The sequence below is a fragment of the Accipiter gentilis genome, chromosome 25 (genome assembly GCF_929443795.1).
Source record: "Accipiter gentilis chromosome 25, bAccGen1.1, whole genome shotgun sequence".
Taxonomy (NCBI): Eukaryota; Metazoa; Chordata; class Aves; order Accipitriformes; family Accipitridae; genus Astur; species Astur gentilis.
In genome coordinates, this window is record NC_064904.1 from 17,420,834 (window position 1) to 17,440,053 (window position 19,220).

Below are 19,220 nucleotides of genomic sequence, written 5' to 3' on the forward strand. Positions count from 1 at the left end.
TAGGCAGCAGGACTATGGAAGTCATCATCCCCTGCTGGACACAACACCGGTGAGACTTCACCTCAATTAGTCTGCTCAATTTTCGGCCACTCAGTACAGGAATGGCACTGAGGTGCCGGAGCGCATCCAAAGAAGAGCAGCAAAGCTGGTGAAGGGCCTAGAGAACAAGTCCTTTGAGGAGCAGCTGAGGGAGCTAGGGTTGTTTAGTCTGCACAACTGATTGAATATTAAGAAAAATATCTTTATGGCAAGGGTTATCAAGCATGGGAACAGGCTGACGAGGGAAGTGGTTGAGGCAGCATGCCTGCAGGTATTTAAAAGATGTGTAGCCGTGGCGCTCGGGGACATGGTTTACTGGTGGAGTTGGCAGGGTGAGGTTTGCGGTTGGACTCGATGGTCTTAACGGTCTTTTCCGACCTCAGTGATTCGATGATTCTGTGATTTCTCTATAAGGTTGCCCGGAGTGGAGCCAGGGGTTGGACCCGATGACCCTCGGGGGTCCCTTCCAACTCGGCACGTTCCGTGAGTGATTGTCAGATTGCCGTCGGCAGGCAGGCGGCAAGCGATCCGAAATAAAGCAGCACGCAAGCTGCCGTGAAGAAAACGAACTCGAGCCCAGCCTTCACCAGGCCGCCAGGGCAGCCGTGTGTCGCTGATCCGGGGTGAGGCCGAAGGCCGCGGCTGGCCGGCGGGCGTGCCTGTGATGCGCTCCGGCACCTGTGACATCAGAGGGGACGCGTCACAATGGCGGGGGGGTATAAAAGGCACCAGCCGGCAGCGCTGCGCCAGTACAGCCTGGGCGAGCGGTGAGTGCGCAGGCGGGGGGAGGCTGGGCTGGACGAGGGCCGGGTTCTCAGCCTGCATCGAGGGCCCAGCTGCTGGCGGGAGCACCTCGGGCAGGGCACGGTGCCGCCGCCACCGGGGCTGGGCGCAGGCCTTGCTGCCTCCCAGCTGCCTCGCCCCCTCTCCTACCTGCCCCCAGCTCCCTGCGGCTCCCGGCCCTGCTCCCCCCGGCGCCAGCTCCCACCCACCCCGCCCCACTGAACCCCATCTCTCCCTCCTCCTGCAGGCCATGGCTGTGATACAATTCTTCAAAATTCTTCTGGCTGTGCTAAGCATCCTCTGGAACGTTCGTGTGGTCGGTGATGAGCTGGATGAGGATACACGCGAGCACATGTGGCAGCATGAGGAGTACCTGAGCTGGAATATGACTCAGATGCTGCAGGAGCTGGAGCAGAGGACGCAGGAGCAGAGCGGCTTTGCCTGGGGAGCCCTGCTCTTTGGTGCCCTGCAGCAGTGGCAGTTCTGGGCTGTTGCTGGAGTCCTGCTCCTGCTCTTCGGGCTCTGCTGGTGGCTGAGGAAAAGGAGCCATGAGGTGGACGGCAGCAGTGATGAGGAGAGCTCCAGCAGCAACGGTGAGCAGGACGATCAGGAAGAGCAGGAGCATGAAGAGGAGCAGGAGGAGGAAGACAGAGAAGAAGAAGATTCTGATTACGAGAGCAATCTGGGCAGGATTTTAGCAAAGCGCATACAGTGGCCAGTGCAGAACCTAGCCTACAGGAGCCGAGTGGTGGAGGAGCTGGCGGACGACCTCCTCTATGTCTTCCAACAGGTCTTCACAAATAGGTTCTTCCCAGTGCTGCAACCTGCCATCAAAGTGGGCAGCACCTTCGAAGGCTGGAGTCCCCAGGAGGATGATGCTGTCTACTGCCTGCTCGTGCCCCTGAAGCCCCCCCGTGGGCACGCCTTCCACCTGGAGTTGGGCAACAGGGGGGAGTCACCAGCGAGGAACTTCCATGTCCGCGTGGTGCTGGAGTGCACCTGCAGGAGGGAGCAGCTGGCAGGAGAGATGCTGTGCTTCCTCCACCACCCCGAGGAGGAGCTTAGGAGGGATCAGGATCCCAGCCTCCTACACACCCTCTGCACTGGCTCCTACCTAGATGTGCAGAAAACTGCCCGCTGGTTCCAGAATTTCATGAGGTCATCCTGGGCGCTGCTGGCTCTGCCACATCACTACAATATGACGGTGCTGCCCTCCAGCCGCTCCTGCAAGCTGCAGCTGACAAACACCTCCAGAAGAACGCTCTTCATTGAGATAGTATTTGGGGTGCAGCAAGGCAATTCGGACATCTTTGTGAGCAGCCAGAATACGGAGACCATCTTCACCCCTAGCACGACGTGGCCAGAGAGCTACGCTGTGGCAGAGGCAAAGTTCTTCAGGCATATGGCCAGGCAGGTCCCGCATGACAGCTTCCACCTCAGATGCCTGCAGGCCTGTGCCCGCATCCTGGTGGGCACAGGCTTTTCCACCTATACCTTGAAGACAGTTGTGATGCACCTCCTGACCATCATACCCCTGTCAGGCTGGCGCAGGAGGCATTTCCTTTGGCGGATGGAGGATATTATGCGATACCTGGGCTGCTGCCTGGAGGAGGAACGCCTCGACCACTTCTTCTTCGGCAACGAGAGGGTGCCTGAGGAGATAATCTTGCCCCGAGACTTCCAAAGGGCCGAACCACTCAATCTCTTCCAGCACCTGGTGCAGGATCCGGCCGCCCACAACGAGGCAATGCGTCAGTTCGATGAGCTGCAACATCAGCTCATAAGGCTGCTGTTCTACTAACACTGAAAGAGATCTTCAAGCACGGAGCTGTGTTTGCTGGACTCATGGCTGATGGCAGACTACCACCTCATACCAGACTACCACCTCATACCGCAGGGAAAATAGGGCTTCCCCCTCTGAGAGAGTCCATTCCCTCCGGGAGATCCACCGTGCGCAAAGGTGTCAATAAATCTCTTGTTTGGACAAAGGCTGTGTCCGTGAGTGTCCGTGCGTCTCTGGGTCGGGGAGTGTGGGCACAGGGTGCTGACAGCTCAGCTGCCACGGTGTCAGGGAGCATCTTGCAGAAGAGCTGGTGCAGTGGGCTCCGGTCTCAGCGAGTCACTGGGCTTTGGCTTCCCGGGTGCTGCGGGTTAATGCCAGCAGGCAGCTTGGCATCATCACGCAGCTACTCAGTGCCTTGCCCGCAGGGGCACGGTGGAGAGAATCGGAAGGGTAAAAGTGGGAAAGCTTGCGGCTTGAGAGAGGACAGTGCAGTAGGTAAAGCACGAGCTACACGCCCAGGCAAAGCAACGTAAAGAATTCATTCACTCCTGCCCTGGTCTGCCGAGCAGACCTGCCTTTTGGGGAAGCCTTCTGCCTCCCTGCGGCTCGGGTTGAAGGCGTTACCAGGAAACTCCTGAGCCTCGTACGGCCCTCACTGTTAGCCGCTGTTGCTTTTTCGTGTGCGGGGCTGACTGAAAGAGCTTTAAACTAGGTTTGGAGGGGGGAAGGGGTAAAATCAGTCCTGCTAGTGATAAGCTGGGGATGGCGCGACAATGTTGGAGGAACAGTGCGCAGAGCTTTCGCTCTGCTCCACGATGTGCCGAGGACACGGGAGCGCGTTGGAAACGTTTGTAGGCTCAAGCGCGCGGTGCGAGGAAGAGGCAGGAGGAGCTAGAGGCCTCGGCTCGGTCCCAGAGCAACGACATCGCTGGCCTAAGGGACACTTGCTGGGAAGAGTCCTGTGACTGGAGTGCAGTGACGGACCCTTCCAGGCTCTTCGGGAGAGAGAGGCAGGGCAGGCGAGGTGGAGGGGCAGCGCTGTATGTAAAGGAGGGGTCGGACTGTACAGCGCTTGCGGCTGGGGACGACATGGCTGAGAGCCTCTGCGTAAAGATTCGGGGAAAAGCTAAGAAAGCGGACGTCCTTGCAGGAGTCTGCTATGGATCACCCAGCCAGGATGAGGACGCCAACGTATGAATCTATAAGGAATCACGGGAAATCTCTGGATCAGCCGCCCTGTGTCGTCCTTATGGGCGGCTTCAGCTGCCCAGCTGCGAACTGGGGCTGTCACAGAGCAGACATGAAGAGGCCCGGGAAATTCCTGAAGCCCACGTTGAAGACAACTCTTTGATACGGGTACTACGGGAGCCGACTAGGAAGGGTGCCCTCCTAGGCCTGTTGTTCGTACATAGAGAGGGTCTTGTGGGTGAAGTGATGATTGGTGGCTGTCTTGGCCATAGCGATCAGAAAACGGTCGAGTTTAAAATCGTTGGCGATGTGGGAAACCCTGTCCGCAGAGCTACTCCCCTGGCTTCTGGGAGAGCAGACTTTAGGCTGCTCAAGGAGCTCGTTAGCAAGGTCCCCTGGGAATCTGCTTTCGAGGGTATCGTTGCCCGTACATGCCGGTCACTTTTTAAGAGCCGCTTCTTAAGGGCACAGGAGCGGGCAATTGCAATGCGTCGCAAGTCAAGCAAGAGGGGCAGAAGGGTGGATTGGCTGACCAGGAGTCTCCCTTGGGAACTTAGGCGGCCGACGGGAAGGTATGGGCTCTGGAAAGGGATCCGGGGGGTCTTGGTTGGTGGTAAGCTCGGTAGGAGTCAACAACGTGCCCCGGCAGCCTAACGGGCCAGTCATCTCCTGGGGCACCTTAGGCACAGTAGAGCTAGCCGGGGGCAAGAAGGGATTGACCCACCACGCTCAGGAGGGTTGCGGCCTCACCTCACGTACCATGTGCAACTTTGGGCTCCACAATTTAAGCAGGATGTAAAGATATTAGAACGTGTCCAAAGGAGGGCAGCGAAGACAGTGAAAGGACTAGCGGACATGTCCTGATGAGGCGCAGGTGGGGACACTGGGTTTGTTCAGCCTAGAGGAGAGGAGACCGAGGCCTGGCCTCATTGCTGCCTACAACTTCCTCAGGACGGGGAGCGGAGAGGGAGGTGCCGATCTCTTCTCCCTGGGGTCCGGTGACTGGACACGAAGCAATGGCTTAAAGCTGCGTCAAGGGAAGTTCTGACCGGATAGCAGCAAAAAGTTCTTCAGCGAGAGGGTGGTCAAGCAGTGGAACAAGCCCCTCCCCGGAAAGGGTCACGGCCACAAGCCTGCTGGTATTCAAGAAGCAGTTGGACAATGCTCTCAGAGATATGAGAGAGAGTTGCGGTGAAGGGAGTTACATCTAGCTGGCGGCCGGTCACAAGTGGAGTTCACCAGGGCTCAGTATTGGGGTGAGTTCTGTTCAATATCTTTACCAATGATCTGGATGAGGGCATCGGGCGCACGCTCAGTCAGTTTGCAGATGATGCCAAGTTGGGAGGGAGTGTTGATCTGCCTGAGGGTAGAAAACCTCGACAGAGGGATCTGGACAGGCTGGATCGATGGGCTGAGGCCAACTGTATGGGATTCAACAAGTCTAAGTGCCGGGTCCTGCGCTTGGGTTTTAACAGCCCCACACAATGCTATAGGCTTGGGGAAGAGTGGCTGGAAAGCTGCCTGGCGGAAAAGGACCTGGGGGTGTCGGTCGACGGCCGGCAGGTGGCCCAGGTGGCCAAGAGGGCCAGGAGCATCCTGGCTTGTATCAGAAATAGTGTGGCCAGCAGGACTAGGGAAGTGATTCCCCACCCCCGGACTCGGCACTGGTGAGACCGCACCACAAATAGCGTCCTTGTTTTGGGCCCCTCACCAGAGGAAAGATGTTGAGGTGCTGGAGCATGTCCAAAGAAGAGACATGTAAAAGTTTCACGTAAACATGGTGCTTCGGGACATGGTTTAGTGGTGGAGTTGGAATGTTAGGTTAACAGTTGGACTCGATGATCTTAAATGTTTTTTCCAACCTAAATGATTCTATAATTCTGTGTTACCTACAGTAATGTAGGCTCTACTGATTTCAGAAGAATGCTTCCCGTGCGTGGGGTACTCACTTATGTAAGTGTCAGAGCTTGTTCCCATGAGCTTCAATGAGAATTTGGCTGCCATTGAGAAGAATTTGTAGGGTGGGAGAGCAAAGTCGTCGAATGAAGGTATTGACTTTGGAACAGAGACCGGACAGATTGGAGCTTGGCTGTACCACGGACATTCTTAAGACTCAGAATAACTTGCTTGACCTTAGATTTTCCAGCATTTTCATTTGCTTTGTGCACAATTTCTTTGTTATTTCAGCAGATGCACTGCTTTAATCGTGAGAAAACAGTGAAGCAAATCAGCCTTTGAAGAAGCATTTAAAATGTGCCACCTATTCTGCTCTTCAAGCTTTTAGGTTTGTATTGAGTTTGATCATACAAGAAAAGGCAGAGACTCCGGAATTAGCTTTGCAGAACTGGTGTAAACAAGAAGTGGCAAACGGCTTCACTCTGTCAAGTGCAGGTTGTCCTTTCACACATAAATCTGTTTGACCTCAGAGGAAAACAGGAAAACTATGAATGAAGGTAAGTAGCTTTGCATACGCTTAAAGTTTAAAGATTTTCTTTAGAGTTACTGGAAAAGGGGTTGTAGAAACAGGATGTGTCATGCTTCCTCTCACTTCTTTTGAAGCTACAGGGTGTCGAAGGTGTGTTTCTTCCTCACATTTAAACTATTTCTATACAAATAATGGCACCTATGGCTTCACTGTTTTGTGTCTCTCAGACTCCCAGCCCTGTAAGACAAGAGAAATCCCTTTACACGTACAAATATAGCATTTCCTTGTCTGCACAGCAGACATTGAAGACAATACGGGTGGATTCTTTCCTCAATGCATCTGAGGGGAAAATAGATGGAAAACCCACGAAACCCAGGGAGGATGGTGACAATTTTGATATTGACTTCAGTTGCAGTGTTTTGATCAGGGTGGGTAAGGTGCCAGGAAACCTCATCTTTCTGTATTGGTTTTGTCTGGCAAGGTTTTGGTAGTGGGGGGGGGGGTTACAGGGGTGGCTTCTGTAAGAAGCTGCTGGAAGCTTCCCCTGTGTTCGAGAGAGAGCGAGCCTATACCAGCCGGCTCTGAGATGCACCCGCCGCTGGCCAAGGCCGAGCCTATCAGTGATAGTGGTAACGCCTCTGTGATAACATCTTTAAGAAGGAAAAAAAAGTTGGGACGCGAGAAAACAGCCGCCGGAGTGAGGAGTGAGAACATGTAAGAGAAACAAGCCTGCGGACACCAAGGTCAGTGCAGAAGGAGGGGGAGGAGATGCTCCAGGCGCCGGAGCGAAGATTCCCCTGCAGCCCGTGGTGAAGACCCTGGTGAGGCAGGCTGTCCCCCTGCAGTCCAGGGAGGTCCACGGTGGAGCAGATCTCCACCTGTAGCCCGTGGAGGACCCCACGCCGGAGCAGGTGGGTTCCCGAAGGAGGATGTGACCCCGTGGGAACCCTGCACTGGAGCAGGTTCCTGGCAGGACCTGCGGATCTGTGGAGAGAGGAGCCCACGGAGCAGGTTTTCTGGCAGGACTTGTGACCCCGTGGGGGACCCACGCTGGAGCAGTGTGCTCCTGAAGGACTGCACACCGTGGAATGGACCCATGCTGGAGCAGTTCGTGAAGAACTGCAGCCCGTGGGAATGGCCCACGTTGGAGGAGTTCGTGGAGGACTGTCTCCCGTGGGTGGGACCCCTCGCTGGAGCAGGGGAAGAGTGTGATCAGCCCTCGCCCTGAGGAGGTGAAGCGCCAGAAAATAATGTGTGATGACCATAAACCCCATCCCTGTCCCCCTTTGCCGCTGGGGGGGCTTGGTGGTGAAATCCGGGAGTGAAGTTGTGCCCGGGAAGAAGGGAGGGGTGGTGGGAAGGTGTTCTGTGATTTTGTTTTATTTCTCATTACCTTACTCTGGTGATTTGTAATAAATTGAGTTAATTTTCCCAAATTGAGTCTGTTTTGCCCGTGACGGTAATAGTGAATGATCTCTCCTGTCCTTATCTCGACCCGCAAGCCTTTTGTTATATTTTCTCTCCCCTGTCTAGCTGAGGATGGGGGAGTGATAAAACGGCTTTCGTGGGCACCTGGTGTTCAGCCAGGGTCAACCCATCACACTTTCTCACGATGTCTCCTCTGAAGCGTGTCTATACGAAGCTGGGTTTCCCTCTAGCCCCATCTCCAAGGTGGCAGGTTTAATGTTTGCGCATGCATGTCCAGAAGCCCTTGACTGCAAGGAAGCATTCAGAAGATTGGTGACCTTTGTTTTCCTCTGGCGCTGGAAGAGGGAATACACACCATCTTTTCACAATCTGTTTCTTTATACCTGCCTGCGAGTCTTTAATAACCACTACAGATTCTTCCGACATGAGAGGAGCGTCCCATCACACAGCATCTTGTTCTTACTCGGGTTGACACTTGCAGAGGGAAAGAGGAAGAGAAAGCACAGTATCTGTTCACTACCGGGATCTTCACAAATAAGTTGCTTTGGGGAAGAAGAGAAGGAGGAGCCCATATTCACGCAGTGGAGTGCTCTACTTGAAGCCATTCCTCATAAAGGTAAGAATAATTTCTGTTAGCCGTGACTGTGCTCTTCTCCTTATTTTGCCTAGATTAAAAGCTGCAGACCATGCTCTTAGTGGAGGCTGCTGGAGCTGTGCACTTGTTGTAGCTACTGAATGAGAGTCACTGAGGGAAGGGGGATCTGGGCTGAGCCAAAGCACTGTCATTGACTCCTTCCCACCCAGGGGTCTGGACGCTGGGCTAGCCTGCCACCACTCACCCCAGTCATGAAAACTGAGCACTTCCTAAGTGCTGGGAGCTTCTGTAGGTACAACATCCTTATCTGAGGGCTGATGCTGACACCTCACACCTGCTTCATAACCACAGGGATAACCTGTCTAGACTGCTGGGAAGGTAAATTCAGATAGTGTCTCTGATGAACCAGCCACCATTATCCCTGGGCACTGGGTGATCATGAATACATCCCGCCTAGATGCAAGTTAATACAACCCGCCTAGATGCTAGCTAATCAAAACAAATTGCTGGTGAGGGCAGCTCTTCTTTCATGTTCCTCAAGACCTTGGGCCATCTGGACTGGCAGACCTATTCAATGCTGCTCATTCCTCAAGAAGGAGCTGAAGAAGCAAACATAAGGTCTCGCCACTGCAGTTGTCAGTTGTGGGAAACCAACAGAGCCAGCTATCAGGCAGTAACACTTCTCCATAACTCATAAATTGACAGGAGGACTTCTGTTGGCCCAGTTCAACCTCCCCTTGGGACTGCCCCACTGCCACCTAATCTGTAGGTGGCAGTTACAGCAACAACAGGATCTATTAGGGTGCAGGAGGCTGTGAGTGGGCTGGGGTATAGTTTTCTGGCAAGGACTGGCAGCAGAACCTAGGAATCATGGCACTGCGGACACTTGTGCCAGGGTGCTGGGAGGACTGGGAGCTCCCTCAGGGCCTGGGAGTCGGGAGTTGAGTGTGCTAACAGCATCCCTCCGTCTCTGACACTCCAGTGTCCCGTCCCCCTCTCCCCCCATGCACTCCCCCAACAGGAGGGGAAGTGGGACAACATCCACAAACACCCCAAAACTCAGGAGAAATGGGGAATCCTCCTGAGCACCCCGAATTGGGTGGGAAAGTGGTAACCTGCTCTGGGCCCCCCAAATTAGGAGAGGGAAATGACCACCCCACCCCCCCCACCCCCAGCGCCCAATATGGGAGGAACGGGAACACAAATTCCCACAGACTGTGGGGAAAATTAGGACACCCCTTGAGTGGAAATGGGGGACCCTCCAATTTTTGGGGGGCAGAAACAGAGAACCTCACTGGAGCCCCTAAAAGGGGGGCAGAATTAGGATGCCCCCAAACCCCCTCCAGGGCTGGCCAGTGACCCCCAAAAGCCCCTCCCAGGGACCCTCCAGTCTGGGTCAGAGGTATAACAAGAACCCCCAAACCCCCTCAGAAACACCCCTAAGCAGCTCAGAGGTATAATGAGAATGCCCAAATGTCCCCAGGGACCTCCCCTGCCCATACAGCCCAGGGGTATAACGGGGAGCCCCAACACCACCCACCCCCGGACCTCCACCATGCAGCCCAAGGCTTATCACAGGGACCTCCAACCCCCCCCAGGGAACTGGCATGCAGGCCAGGGGTATGACAGGGACAGCCCACCCCCAGAACACTCACTCCACTGTGGGCCTGGGGTACAATGGGGACGCCGTCTCCTGGGGACCCTCCCCTGTGTCTGGGGGGTGCAATGGAGACTCCTGCTGCCCACCCCCCCCACCTGTGGCCAGGCCCTCGGTGATTGCGAGCTGGAGGACAGTGTCATCACGGATGGGCCACTTGGGGGGCTTGAGGGTGATGGCCGCCAACCCCCCCAGCTCAGCCAGCTCAGCGTGGATCCGGAGTCCTGAGGTGCAGTACTCCCAGCGGCCCCCCCCAGTACCCAAGCGCATCCCCCACCCCACTCAGCACCATGGCTGCTTCGTAGGCTTCCACCGAGGGCACCCTGGGACAAACAGTGGGGTTTCAGGGGGTGCCAGCAGTGGGGGGGATGGCGATGGGGATGAGTGATGAGGGACTCCAGGGCCTCTCTTCCTAGGGGGTAGCAGGGAGGCGAAAGGGGCACCCTGAGAGGACTGGGGGACACCCACGAGGGAGACAGGGGACACCCAAAGAGACCTGAGGGGTGCCGCAAAGGGGCATGGAGGCACGTGGGAGGCATCCAAAGGGGCACACAGGCACATGGGAGGCACCCAAAAGGTCGGGGGGGAACCCAAAGGGGACACCCAGGGGGGACAAAGGCCTCTGAAGGATTTGGGGCACAGAGGGATGGGTTTTAGCAAGCCCCAGGGGAAGGCAGTGACAGGGAGAAAAGGAGCATCTCCAAGGAAAAATGTTTCTGCCAAATATTTTCCCATATTTATCTCACTGGCTTGGGGCAAAAAACGTGGCCCCAAGCCATCGTTTGGGGTGAAATCCCCCAAAACTGCTATTGCCTGGGTCCCGCCAGGATGGGGCAGTGATAAGCAGCCCTGCTTTGACAGCTGGGGTCAGCTCTGACCTAAAACTGCTGGGTTTTGCTATTCAAAAATAGTAAAATGAATGTTTGGTGGTGGGCAGCAAGCGGTTAAAAGATCATCCTTAAATTTCAGAGCTTTAGTTACGAGTCAAGCAGCAAAGCCTCAGCACAGGCCCCGTGCCGGTCCCAGAGAGGTGCAACTCTCGGCTCCCCAGCACCAGGTTTTCATCTTTCTTTTTGGCCCAAATTATGCCAAACAAAAAGTAACAATTTTTCGGACGTATTTTTGCTTGGACATACAGAAATTGAGGTTTCATCCTGCCACGCTCCAAAGATGTGTTCAGGCCCTAAACGGGAAGCTATGGACCGTGTGGTCCAGGGCCAGGAAAGGGGCAGGGTCCCCCCAAACCCTGTGGGTCAGGTCTAGGACAGGGGCAGGACATCTGCAAGCCCTGGAGGTCATGGACCAGACAGGGACAGGCACCCCAAACCCCATGGGTCAGGGCCAGGACCACTGCAAGCCTTGAGGCTGGGTAGCTGAAAGGGCAGGATCAGGCCCCTTGCTTGTTAAAATTCTGGTGATGTCACGTGTAGCTGAGTGACCCTGGCCTGTGCAGGTGCTTGGGATGTCCTGTGTGGCTGAGTAGCTGTTTCTGGCAGGGTCAGGCCCCTGACTTCTGCAGGTGCTTTTGATGTTTGTGACTGTTCCTTCAGCTCCTGCTTCAGTTTTGGCTAACGCAGCTCATGCTGAGGCCTCACGGATGCTGGCAGCAGCAACACTAGGTCAGAGCAAGAGCACCCTGTAGGCAGGACAGGTTGCCAGAAAGAGCTAAAAAGGTGTGCTGGCTTTACGTGGCAAGGGTTTGGTAGCAGGAGGGTTACAGGGGTGGCTTTTGTGAGAAGCTGCTTCCCCCATGTCCAACGGAGCCAACGCCAGCCGGCTCCAAGATGGACCCGCTGCTGGCCAAGGCCAAGCCCATCAGCGATAGTGGTAGCGTCTCTGGGACAACATATTTAAGAAGGGGGGGAAAACTGCTGTGCAACAGCAGGTGGCAGAGAGGAGTAAGAATATGTGAGGGAAACAACCCTGCAGACACCAAGGCCAGAGGAGAAGGAGGGGGAGGAGGTGCTCCAGGCGCTGGAGCAGAGATCCCTCTGCAGCCCGTGGTGGTCCACGGTGGAGAGGATATCCACCTGCAGCCCATGGACGACCCCACGCCGGAGCAGGTGGGTGCCCGAAGGAGGCTGTGACCCCGCGGGGGACCCACACTGGAGCAGCCTGTGCCTGAAGGACTGCACCCTGTGGAAGGAACCCACGCTGCAGCAGTTCGTGGGGAACTGCAGCCCATGGGAAGGACCCACGCTGGACACATTCATGGAGGACTGTCTCCCGTAGAAGGGACCCCACGCTGGAGCAGGGGAAGAGTGATGACTGCTGCCCCTGAGAAGGAAGGAGCGCCATAGGCAACGTGCGATGAACTGCACCCAACCACGATTCCCCGTCACCCTGCGCCGCTGGGAGGGAAGGAGGGAGAGAATTTGGGAGTGAAACTGTGACTGGGAAGAAGGGAGGGGCAGGAGGACGGTGTTTTAAAATTTGGTTTTATTTCTCATTACCCTAATCAGTTAGCAATCAATTACATTAATTTACCCAGGTCAAGTCTGTTTTGCCCGTGATGGTAATTGCTGAGTAAATTCCCATCAACCAAGACCCCCCGGATCCCTTTCCAGAGCCCATACCTTCCCGTCGGCCGCCTAAGTTCCCAAAGGAGACTCCTGGTCAGCCGAGCCACCCTTCTGCCCCTCTTGCTTGACTTGCGACGCATTGCAATTGCCCGCTCCTGTGCCCTTAAGAAGCGGCTCTTAAAAAGTGACCGGCATGTACGGGCAACGATACCCTCGAAAGCAGATTCCCAGGGGACCTTGCTAACGAGCTCCTTGAGCAGCCTAAAGTCTGCTCTCCCAGAAGCCAGGGGAGTAGCTCTGCGGACAGGGTTTCCCACATCGCCAACGATTTTAAACTCGACCGTTTTCTGATCGCTATGGCCAAGACAGCCACCAATCATCACTTCACCCACAAGACCCTCTCTATGTACGAACAACAGGCCTAGGAGGGCACCCTTCCTAGTCGGCTCCCGTAGTACCCGTATCAAAGAGTTGTCTTCAACGTGGGCTTCAGGAATTTCCCGGGCCTCTTCATGTCTGCTCTGTGACAGCCCCAGTTCGCAGCTGGGCAGCTGAAGCCGCCCATAAGGACGACACAGGGCGACTGATCCAGAGATTTCCCGTGATTCCTTATAGATTCATACGTTGGCGTCCTCATCCTGGCTGGGTGATCCATAGCAGACTCCTGCAAGGACGTCCGCTTTCTTAGCTTTTCCCCGAATCTTTACGCAGAGGCTCTCAGCCATGTCGTCCCCAGCCGCAAGCGCTGTACAGTCCGACCCCTCCTTTACATACAGCGCTGCCCCTCCACCTCGCCTGCCCTGCCTCTCTCTCCCGAAGAGCCTGGAAGGGTCCGTCACTGCACTCCAGTCACAGGACTCTTCCCAGCAAGTGTCCCTTAGGCCAGCGATGTCGTTGCTCTGGGACCGAGCCGAGGCCTCTAGCTCCTCCTGCCTCTTCCTCGCACCGCGCGCTTGAGCCTACAAACGTTTCCAACGCGCTCCCGTGTCCTCGGCACATCGTGGAGCAGAGCGAAAGCTCTGCGCACTGTTCCTCCAACATTGTCGCGCCATCCCCAGCTTATCACTAGCAGGACTGATTTTACCCCTTCCCCCCTCCAAACCTAGTTTAAAGCTCTTTCAGTCAGCCCCGCACACGAAAAAGCAACAGCGGCTAACAGTGAGGGCCGTACGAGGCTCAGGAGTTTCCTGGTAACGCCTTCAACCCGAGCCGCAGGGAGGCAGAAGGCTTCCCCAAAAGGCAGGTCTGCTCGGCAGACCAGGGCAGGAGTGAATGAATTCTTTACGTTGCTTTGCCTGGGCGTGTAGCTCATGCTTTACCTACTGCACTGTCCTCTCTCAAGCCGCAAGCTTTCCCACTTTTACCCTTCCGATTCTCTCCACCGTGCCCCTGCGGGCAAGGCACTGAGTAGCTGCGTGATGATGCCAAGCTGCCTGCTGGCATTAACCCGCAGCACCCGGGAAGCCAAAGCCCAGTGACTCGCTGAGACCGGAGCCCACTGCACCAGCTCTTCTGCAAGATGCTCCCTGATGCCGTGGCAGCTGAGCTGTCAGCACCCTGTGCCCGCACTCCCCGACCCAGAGACGCACGGACACTCACGGACACAGCCTTTGTCCAAACAAGAGATTTATTGACACCTTTGCGCACGGTGGATCTCCCGGGGGGAATGGACTCTCTCAGAGGGGGAAGCCCTATTTTCCCTGCGGTATGAGGTGGTAGTCTGGTATGAGGTGGTAGTCTGCCATCAGCCATGAGTCCAGCAAACACAGCTCCGTGCTTGAAGATCTCTTTCAGTGTCTGTGGAACAGCAGCCTTATGAGCTGATGTTGCAGCTCATCGAACTGACGCATTGCCTCGTTGTGGGCGGCCGGATCCTGCACCAGGTGCTGGAAGAGATTGAGTGGTTCGGCCCTTTGGAAGTCTCGGGGCAAGATTATCTCCTCAGGCACCCTCTCGTTGCCGAAGAAGAAGTGGTCGAGGCGTTTCTCCTCCAGGCAGCGGCGCAGGTATTGCATGATATCTTCCATCCGCCGCACGAAATGCCTCCTGCGCCAGCCTGACAGGGGTATGGTGGTCAGGAGGTGCATCACAACTGTCTTCAAGGTATAGGTGGAAAAGCCAGTGCCCACCAGGATGCGGGCGTAGGCCTGCAGGCATCTGAGGTGGAAGCTGTTATGCGGGACCTGCCTGGCCATATGCCTGAAGAACTTCGCCTCTGCCACAGCGTAGCTCTCTGGCCACGTCGTGCTTGGGGTGAAGATGGCCTCCGTATTCTGGCTGCTCACAAAGATGTCCGAATTGCCTTGCTGCACCCCAAATACTATCTCAATGAAGAGCGTTCTTCTGGAGGTGTTTGTCAGCTGCAGCTTGCAGGAGCGGCTGGAGGGCAGCACCGTCATATTGTAGCAACGTGGCAGAGCCAGCAGCGCCGAGGCTGACCTCACGAAATTCTGGAACCAGCGGGCAGTTTTCTGCACATCTAGGTAGGAGCCAGTGCAGAGGGTGTGTAGGAAGCTGCGGTTCTGATTCCTTCTTGGCCCCTCCTCGGGGTGGTGGATGAAGCACAGCATCTCTCCTGCCAGCTGCTCCCTCCTGCAAGTGCACTCCAGGTCCACGCGGACGCAGAAGTTCCTCGCTGGCGTCTCCCCCCTGTTGCCCAACTCCAGGTGGAAGACGTGCCCACGGGGGGGCTTCAGGGGCACGAGCAGGCAGTAGACAGCATCATCCTCCTGGGGACTCCAGCCTTCGAAGGTGCTGCCCACTTTGATGGCTGGTTGCAGCACTGGAAAGAAACTATTTGTCAAGTGCTCTTGGAAGACATGGAGAATATTGCCCGCCAGCTGCTCCACTATTTGGCTCCTGTAGGCTAGGTTCTGCACTGGCCACTGTATGCGCTTTGCTAAAATCCTGCCCAGATTGCTCTCGTAATCAGAATCTTCTTCTTCTCTGTCTTCCTCCTCCTGCTCCTCTTCGTGCTCCTGCTCTTCCTGATCGTCCTGCTCACCGTTGCTGCTGGAGCTCTCCTCATCACTGCTGCCGTCCACCTCTTGGCTCCTTTTCCACAGCCACCAGCAGAGCCCGAAGAGCAGGAGCAGGACTCCAGCAACGGCCCAGAACTGCCACTGCTGCAGGGCACCAAAGAGCAGGGCTCCCCAGGCAAAGCCGCTCTGCGCCAGCTCCTGCAGAGCATTCCAGAGGATGCTTTCAACAACCAGGGTGAAGAATTGTATCACAGCCATGGCCTGCAGGATGAGGGAGAGAAGGGGTTCAGTGGGGCTGGGAGGGAGGGAGCTGGCGCCGGGGGGAGCAGGGCCGGGAGCCGCAGGGAGCTGGGGGCAGGTAGGAGAGGGGGCGAGGCAGCTGGGAGGCAGCAAGGCCTGCGCCCAGCCCCGGTGGCGGCGGCACCGTGCCCTGCCCGAGGTGCTCCCGCCAGCAGCTGGGCCCTCGATGCAGGCTGAGAACCCGGCCCTCGTCCAGCCCAGCCTCCCCCCGCCTGCGCACACACCGCTCGCCCAGGCTGTACTGGCGCAGCGCTGCCGGCTGGTGCCTTTTATACCCCCCCGCCATTGTGACGCGTCCCCTCTGATGTCACAGGTGCCGGAGCGCATCACAGGCACGCCCGCCGGCCAGCCGCGGCCTTCGGCCTCACCCCGGATCAGCGACTCACGGCTGCCCTGGCGGCCTGGTGAAGGCTGGGCTCGAGTTCGTTTTCTTCACGGCAGCTTGCGTGCTGCTTTATTTCGGATCGCTTGCCGCCTGCCTGCCGACGGCAATCTGACAGAACGTCCCGAGTTGGAAGGGACCCCCGAGGGTCATCGGGTCCAACCCCTGGCTCCGCACGAGGCAACCTCCAGTATGTATCGTAGGATGAGACTATGTGCAAAGGCTTCTTGAATAGCATCAGGCTTGGGGCCGTGACCCTTTCCGGGCAGGGGCTTGTTCCGCTGCTTGACCACCCTCTCGCTGAAGAAGTTGTTCCTTATATCCCATCGGAACTGCCCGTGACGCAGCTTTAAGCCGTTCCTTCACGTCTTGCGCCGCTGAGGCTCAGACAATCTAAGGAAACATTTTAAAATCAACATGTCTGTTCTTCAATGAAAATTGTCTAGAACTCCAAGAACATTAGTAAACCAGCGGTTCAGTGACGTCAGGGGAAACGAATACTACACAAGCAACATTGGTGTGAAAGGAACTAGGCCTTAAGCCTCATTGTTTTAAGACTATTCATATTAGACGTATAACTAATGATTAGAAATTGTTTTAGATATGATTAATAGAATGCAGGTGCTTATAAAACAATATCTATGAGCTGCTTAATTGTTCTCTGAGACTCCCTCTTCATGGCTGGCTTAAAATCCAGCCAAGCTGTACCAAGAGAGGAAGGATCATACCTCTTAGACCTAAGAGGTGGGAGTCAGTGATGGACTTTAGAGCAAGATAAATTAATGAAATAACCTGAGCGGTTTCTTTAGAAATTCATAGGCCCCTTTGAAGTGTAAGAAGATGATGGTGACCGGAGACCTTCTGCCTACGACTACCAATCTCAGAAGAACCGAGACATGAGAATGGAGCATGGATGAGGTAAGATGATGAGCGATAACGATATGAGAACAGAAAATGGGCTGGAAAATTACAGAGGCTTTGGACTGGGAGAATGGGTGGCAAAAGGGTACGTAAGGTTTGGAAACTTTTGGGAGTGCGCCATTCACTGCGGTGGTGGCCCAGCTCGGAGCTGTTAATAAAGCAAACGTAGAGAAACCCATGGCTGAAAATCCTTTCACAATTAGAACGCTTAAGCTTTAGAAAGAGTAACCCAGCATGCTCATATCACGGACCCTCATGGACGCGGCTTTTGCTCAGAGAAGCGGTTTACTGACATCTTGGCTGCTGCTGCGGTGACACCCGCCCTCCTCAAGAGCGTGGGGGAGTTTCTTTCGTGGGGGTACATTCGATGCTCTTCAGTGGTGATGCAGCTGGGGGTTTCTTGGGATGGGGAGCGTTTCTGGCTGACGGACCTGGGGACGGTCAATCGACAACGTCCCGAGTAGCCCATCGGGCTGGGGGTGCGGAGCCCAAGGAGAGAGGAGACTCCGTTCCTGTTCGGGTCAAGGCACTGTCGGGGTCAACGGAGGGGGTGCAAAAGGCCCCCTGTGTTCAGGAGACGTATGTCTGTGGGTGCTGGTCTCTTCTGTCAGGTGGCTGCAGGTAGGGCGGGAGGAGATGGCCTCAAGCTGCGGCAAGGGAGATTGAGGTTTTTGGCTGAGGGGGCTGTCAAAGGGTGGCTGCCCTGGGAAGTGGCTGCGTCACCGTCCCTGGAGGTATTCAAAAAACACGTCAGGACACGGTTTAGTGGGCACGGTCGGTGGTTGGACTCGACGATCCTGACGGTCTTTTCCAACCCAGACGATCCCAAGACTCTCTGACAGGGGGCAGGCAGCGAGGGATGGCGACGCCCACCGAGGTGGGCCCCCGCCACCTCAGACCTCTTCTCAGAGGGCTACGGACGCTTCAGAAAGCCTCCGAGGCCGCCCCTCAGAGAAAGGGCTGAGCGCACCCCGCAAAAACCGCCCCTCACCGCCCGGCCCGCGTAGGCGCCGCGGCTCTCGGGCGCGAGGGCGGGGCGGGGCCGGAGGGCGGCGCGAGGGTTGGGCGGGCGGGGGGGGCGGGGCCGGAGGGGGGGCGGGGCCGGAGGGCGGCGCGAGGGTTGGGCGGGCGGGGGGGGGCGGGGCCGGAGGGCGGGCGGGGCCGGAGGGCGGCGCGGCGGGCGGCGGGCAGGTCCGGCAAGGCAGTCGCAAGCCCCGCCCCGAACGCCGCCCCGCCCCTGGCGCGGGCCTGACCCCCGTCCCCGGGGCGGGCCGGGTCGGCGGGCCGATCCCGGAGGGGATGAGCCCGATCCCGGAGGGGATGATGAGCGGCGGAGGAAAGCCGGCAGCCGGTGGAATCGCCAGAGGGGAGAATCGGAGACCGAAGGGAGACGCCGGCAGCCGCCCCCCCGCTCGCGCGGCACTGCGAGGGGAACGGGAAGAGGCAAGAAGCTGGGAGCTGCGGTTCGGGGTTCGGGCCGCCCGGGCCCAGGCCGCGCGGCGAGTTCTTCCCCGGGGTCTGCTGCTGAGGAGCCTTCTCCACGTTCCTGCGGGTCCAGGACGGGTGAGCTCGGAGTTCCTGACTGATCCAGGGGCCCGAATTAGTGTTTTAAATACAAACAGCTAGCTGATGAGCTAGGAGCCAAACCCTCCAGAAAGACTACCAGCATAAGAGGAGTGCCAGGGGCGGCAGAAAAGTGTCCCCTAGCTCCAACTGAGCTCAGGCTGCCTGGGGACGACGAGAGAGGGAGGGCTGTGGAAGTGGCTGCGAGCTCTTCCGAGGGGAATGCGCGAGGATTCGATGTGCTGGCAGGCAAACGGTGGTATCTACGCGATGGCAGGGTGCGGAGCTGTGGAGGCAGAGGGGCAGAGGCTACCCACGTGAAAACTTTGTGGGTTGCTCCTGCGCTCCCGCCCTCTAAGGTAACCCATGTCTCTCGATACCCGCTACCAAATGGGGGATTTCGGAAGGAATTAACGACCTCGAGAAAAGACAGATCATAAGTGGCACGCGTTCCCCTTGTAATTCTCCAGCTTGGCCAGTCCGTAAACCGGGTGGGAGGTGGCAACTAACGATTGATTGTAGGAAATGAAACAGCTAATACCCCCCCATTAACTGCTGCCATCCCAAGCATAACCTAAATCGTAACGGCAATACAGGCAGCTGCCCACCCCTGGACGCTGCTTTAGATGTCAAGGAGATGTTTTTTATGATTC

The 19,220-nt window shown here is 56.6% G+C and overlaps 5 protein-coding genes across 9 annotated transcripts in view; 3 read left to right on the top strand and 2 right to left on the bottom strand.

Annotated features, from left to right (window-relative positions):
- LOC126050457 (inositol 1,4,5-trisphosphate receptor-interacting protein-like 1) overlaps positions 1 to 19,220 on the top strand; it is a 73,853-nt gene that overhangs the window by 47,362 nt on the left and 7,271 nt on the right. The gene's annotated exons all lie outside the window — the stretch shown is intronic.
- Positions 1 to 19,220, bottom strand: part of LOC126050458 (inositol 1,4,5-trisphosphate receptor-interacting protein-like 1) — a 69,546-nt gene that overhangs the window by 33,637 nt on the left and 16,689 nt on the right. The window contains exon 2 of one of the 2 annotated variants that reach the window (XR_007509558.1): positions 15,951 to 16,476. The exons of the other annotated variant lie outside the window; for it this stretch is intronic. The gene's annotated coding sequence lies outside the window, so the exon portion shown is untranslated. Of the gene's footprint in view, positions 1 to 15,950; positions 16,477 to 19,220 lie in introns of those variants that run through there. 2 annotated transcript variants of the gene reach the window in all.
- LOC126050456 (inositol 1,4,5-trisphosphate receptor-interacting protein-like 1) overlaps positions 1 to 19,220 on the top strand; it is a 61,967-nt gene that overhangs the window by 31,841 nt on the left and 10,906 nt on the right. The window contains exon 1 of one of the 3 annotated variants that reach the window (XM_049828324.1): positions 15,944 to 16,007. The exons of the other annotated variants lie outside the window; for them this stretch is intronic. The gene's annotated coding sequence lies outside the window, so the exon portion shown is untranslated. Of the gene's footprint in view, positions 1 to 15,943; positions 16,008 to 19,220 lie in introns of those variants that run through there. 3 annotated transcript variants of the gene reach the window in all.
- On the top strand, positions 1,073 to 2,815 carry LOC126050459 (inositol 1,4,5-trisphosphate receptor-interacting protein-like 1). The gene has a single exon (XM_049828332.1). It carries the CDS (start codon positions 1,073 to 1,075, stop codon positions 2,621 to 2,623), a length of 1,551 nt encoding a protein of 516 aa, XP_049684289.1. The 3' UTR covers positions 2,624 to 2,815.
- LOC126050464 (inositol 1,4,5-trisphosphate receptor-interacting protein-like 1) lies at positions 14,203 to 15,661 on the bottom strand. Its single transcript, XM_049828337.1, has one exon. The coding sequence runs from the start codon at positions 15,657 to 15,659 to the stop codon at positions 14,211 to 14,213; it is 1,449 nt and encodes a 482-aa protein (XP_049684294.1). The 5' UTR covers positions 15,660 to 15,661; the 3' UTR covers positions 14,203 to 14,210.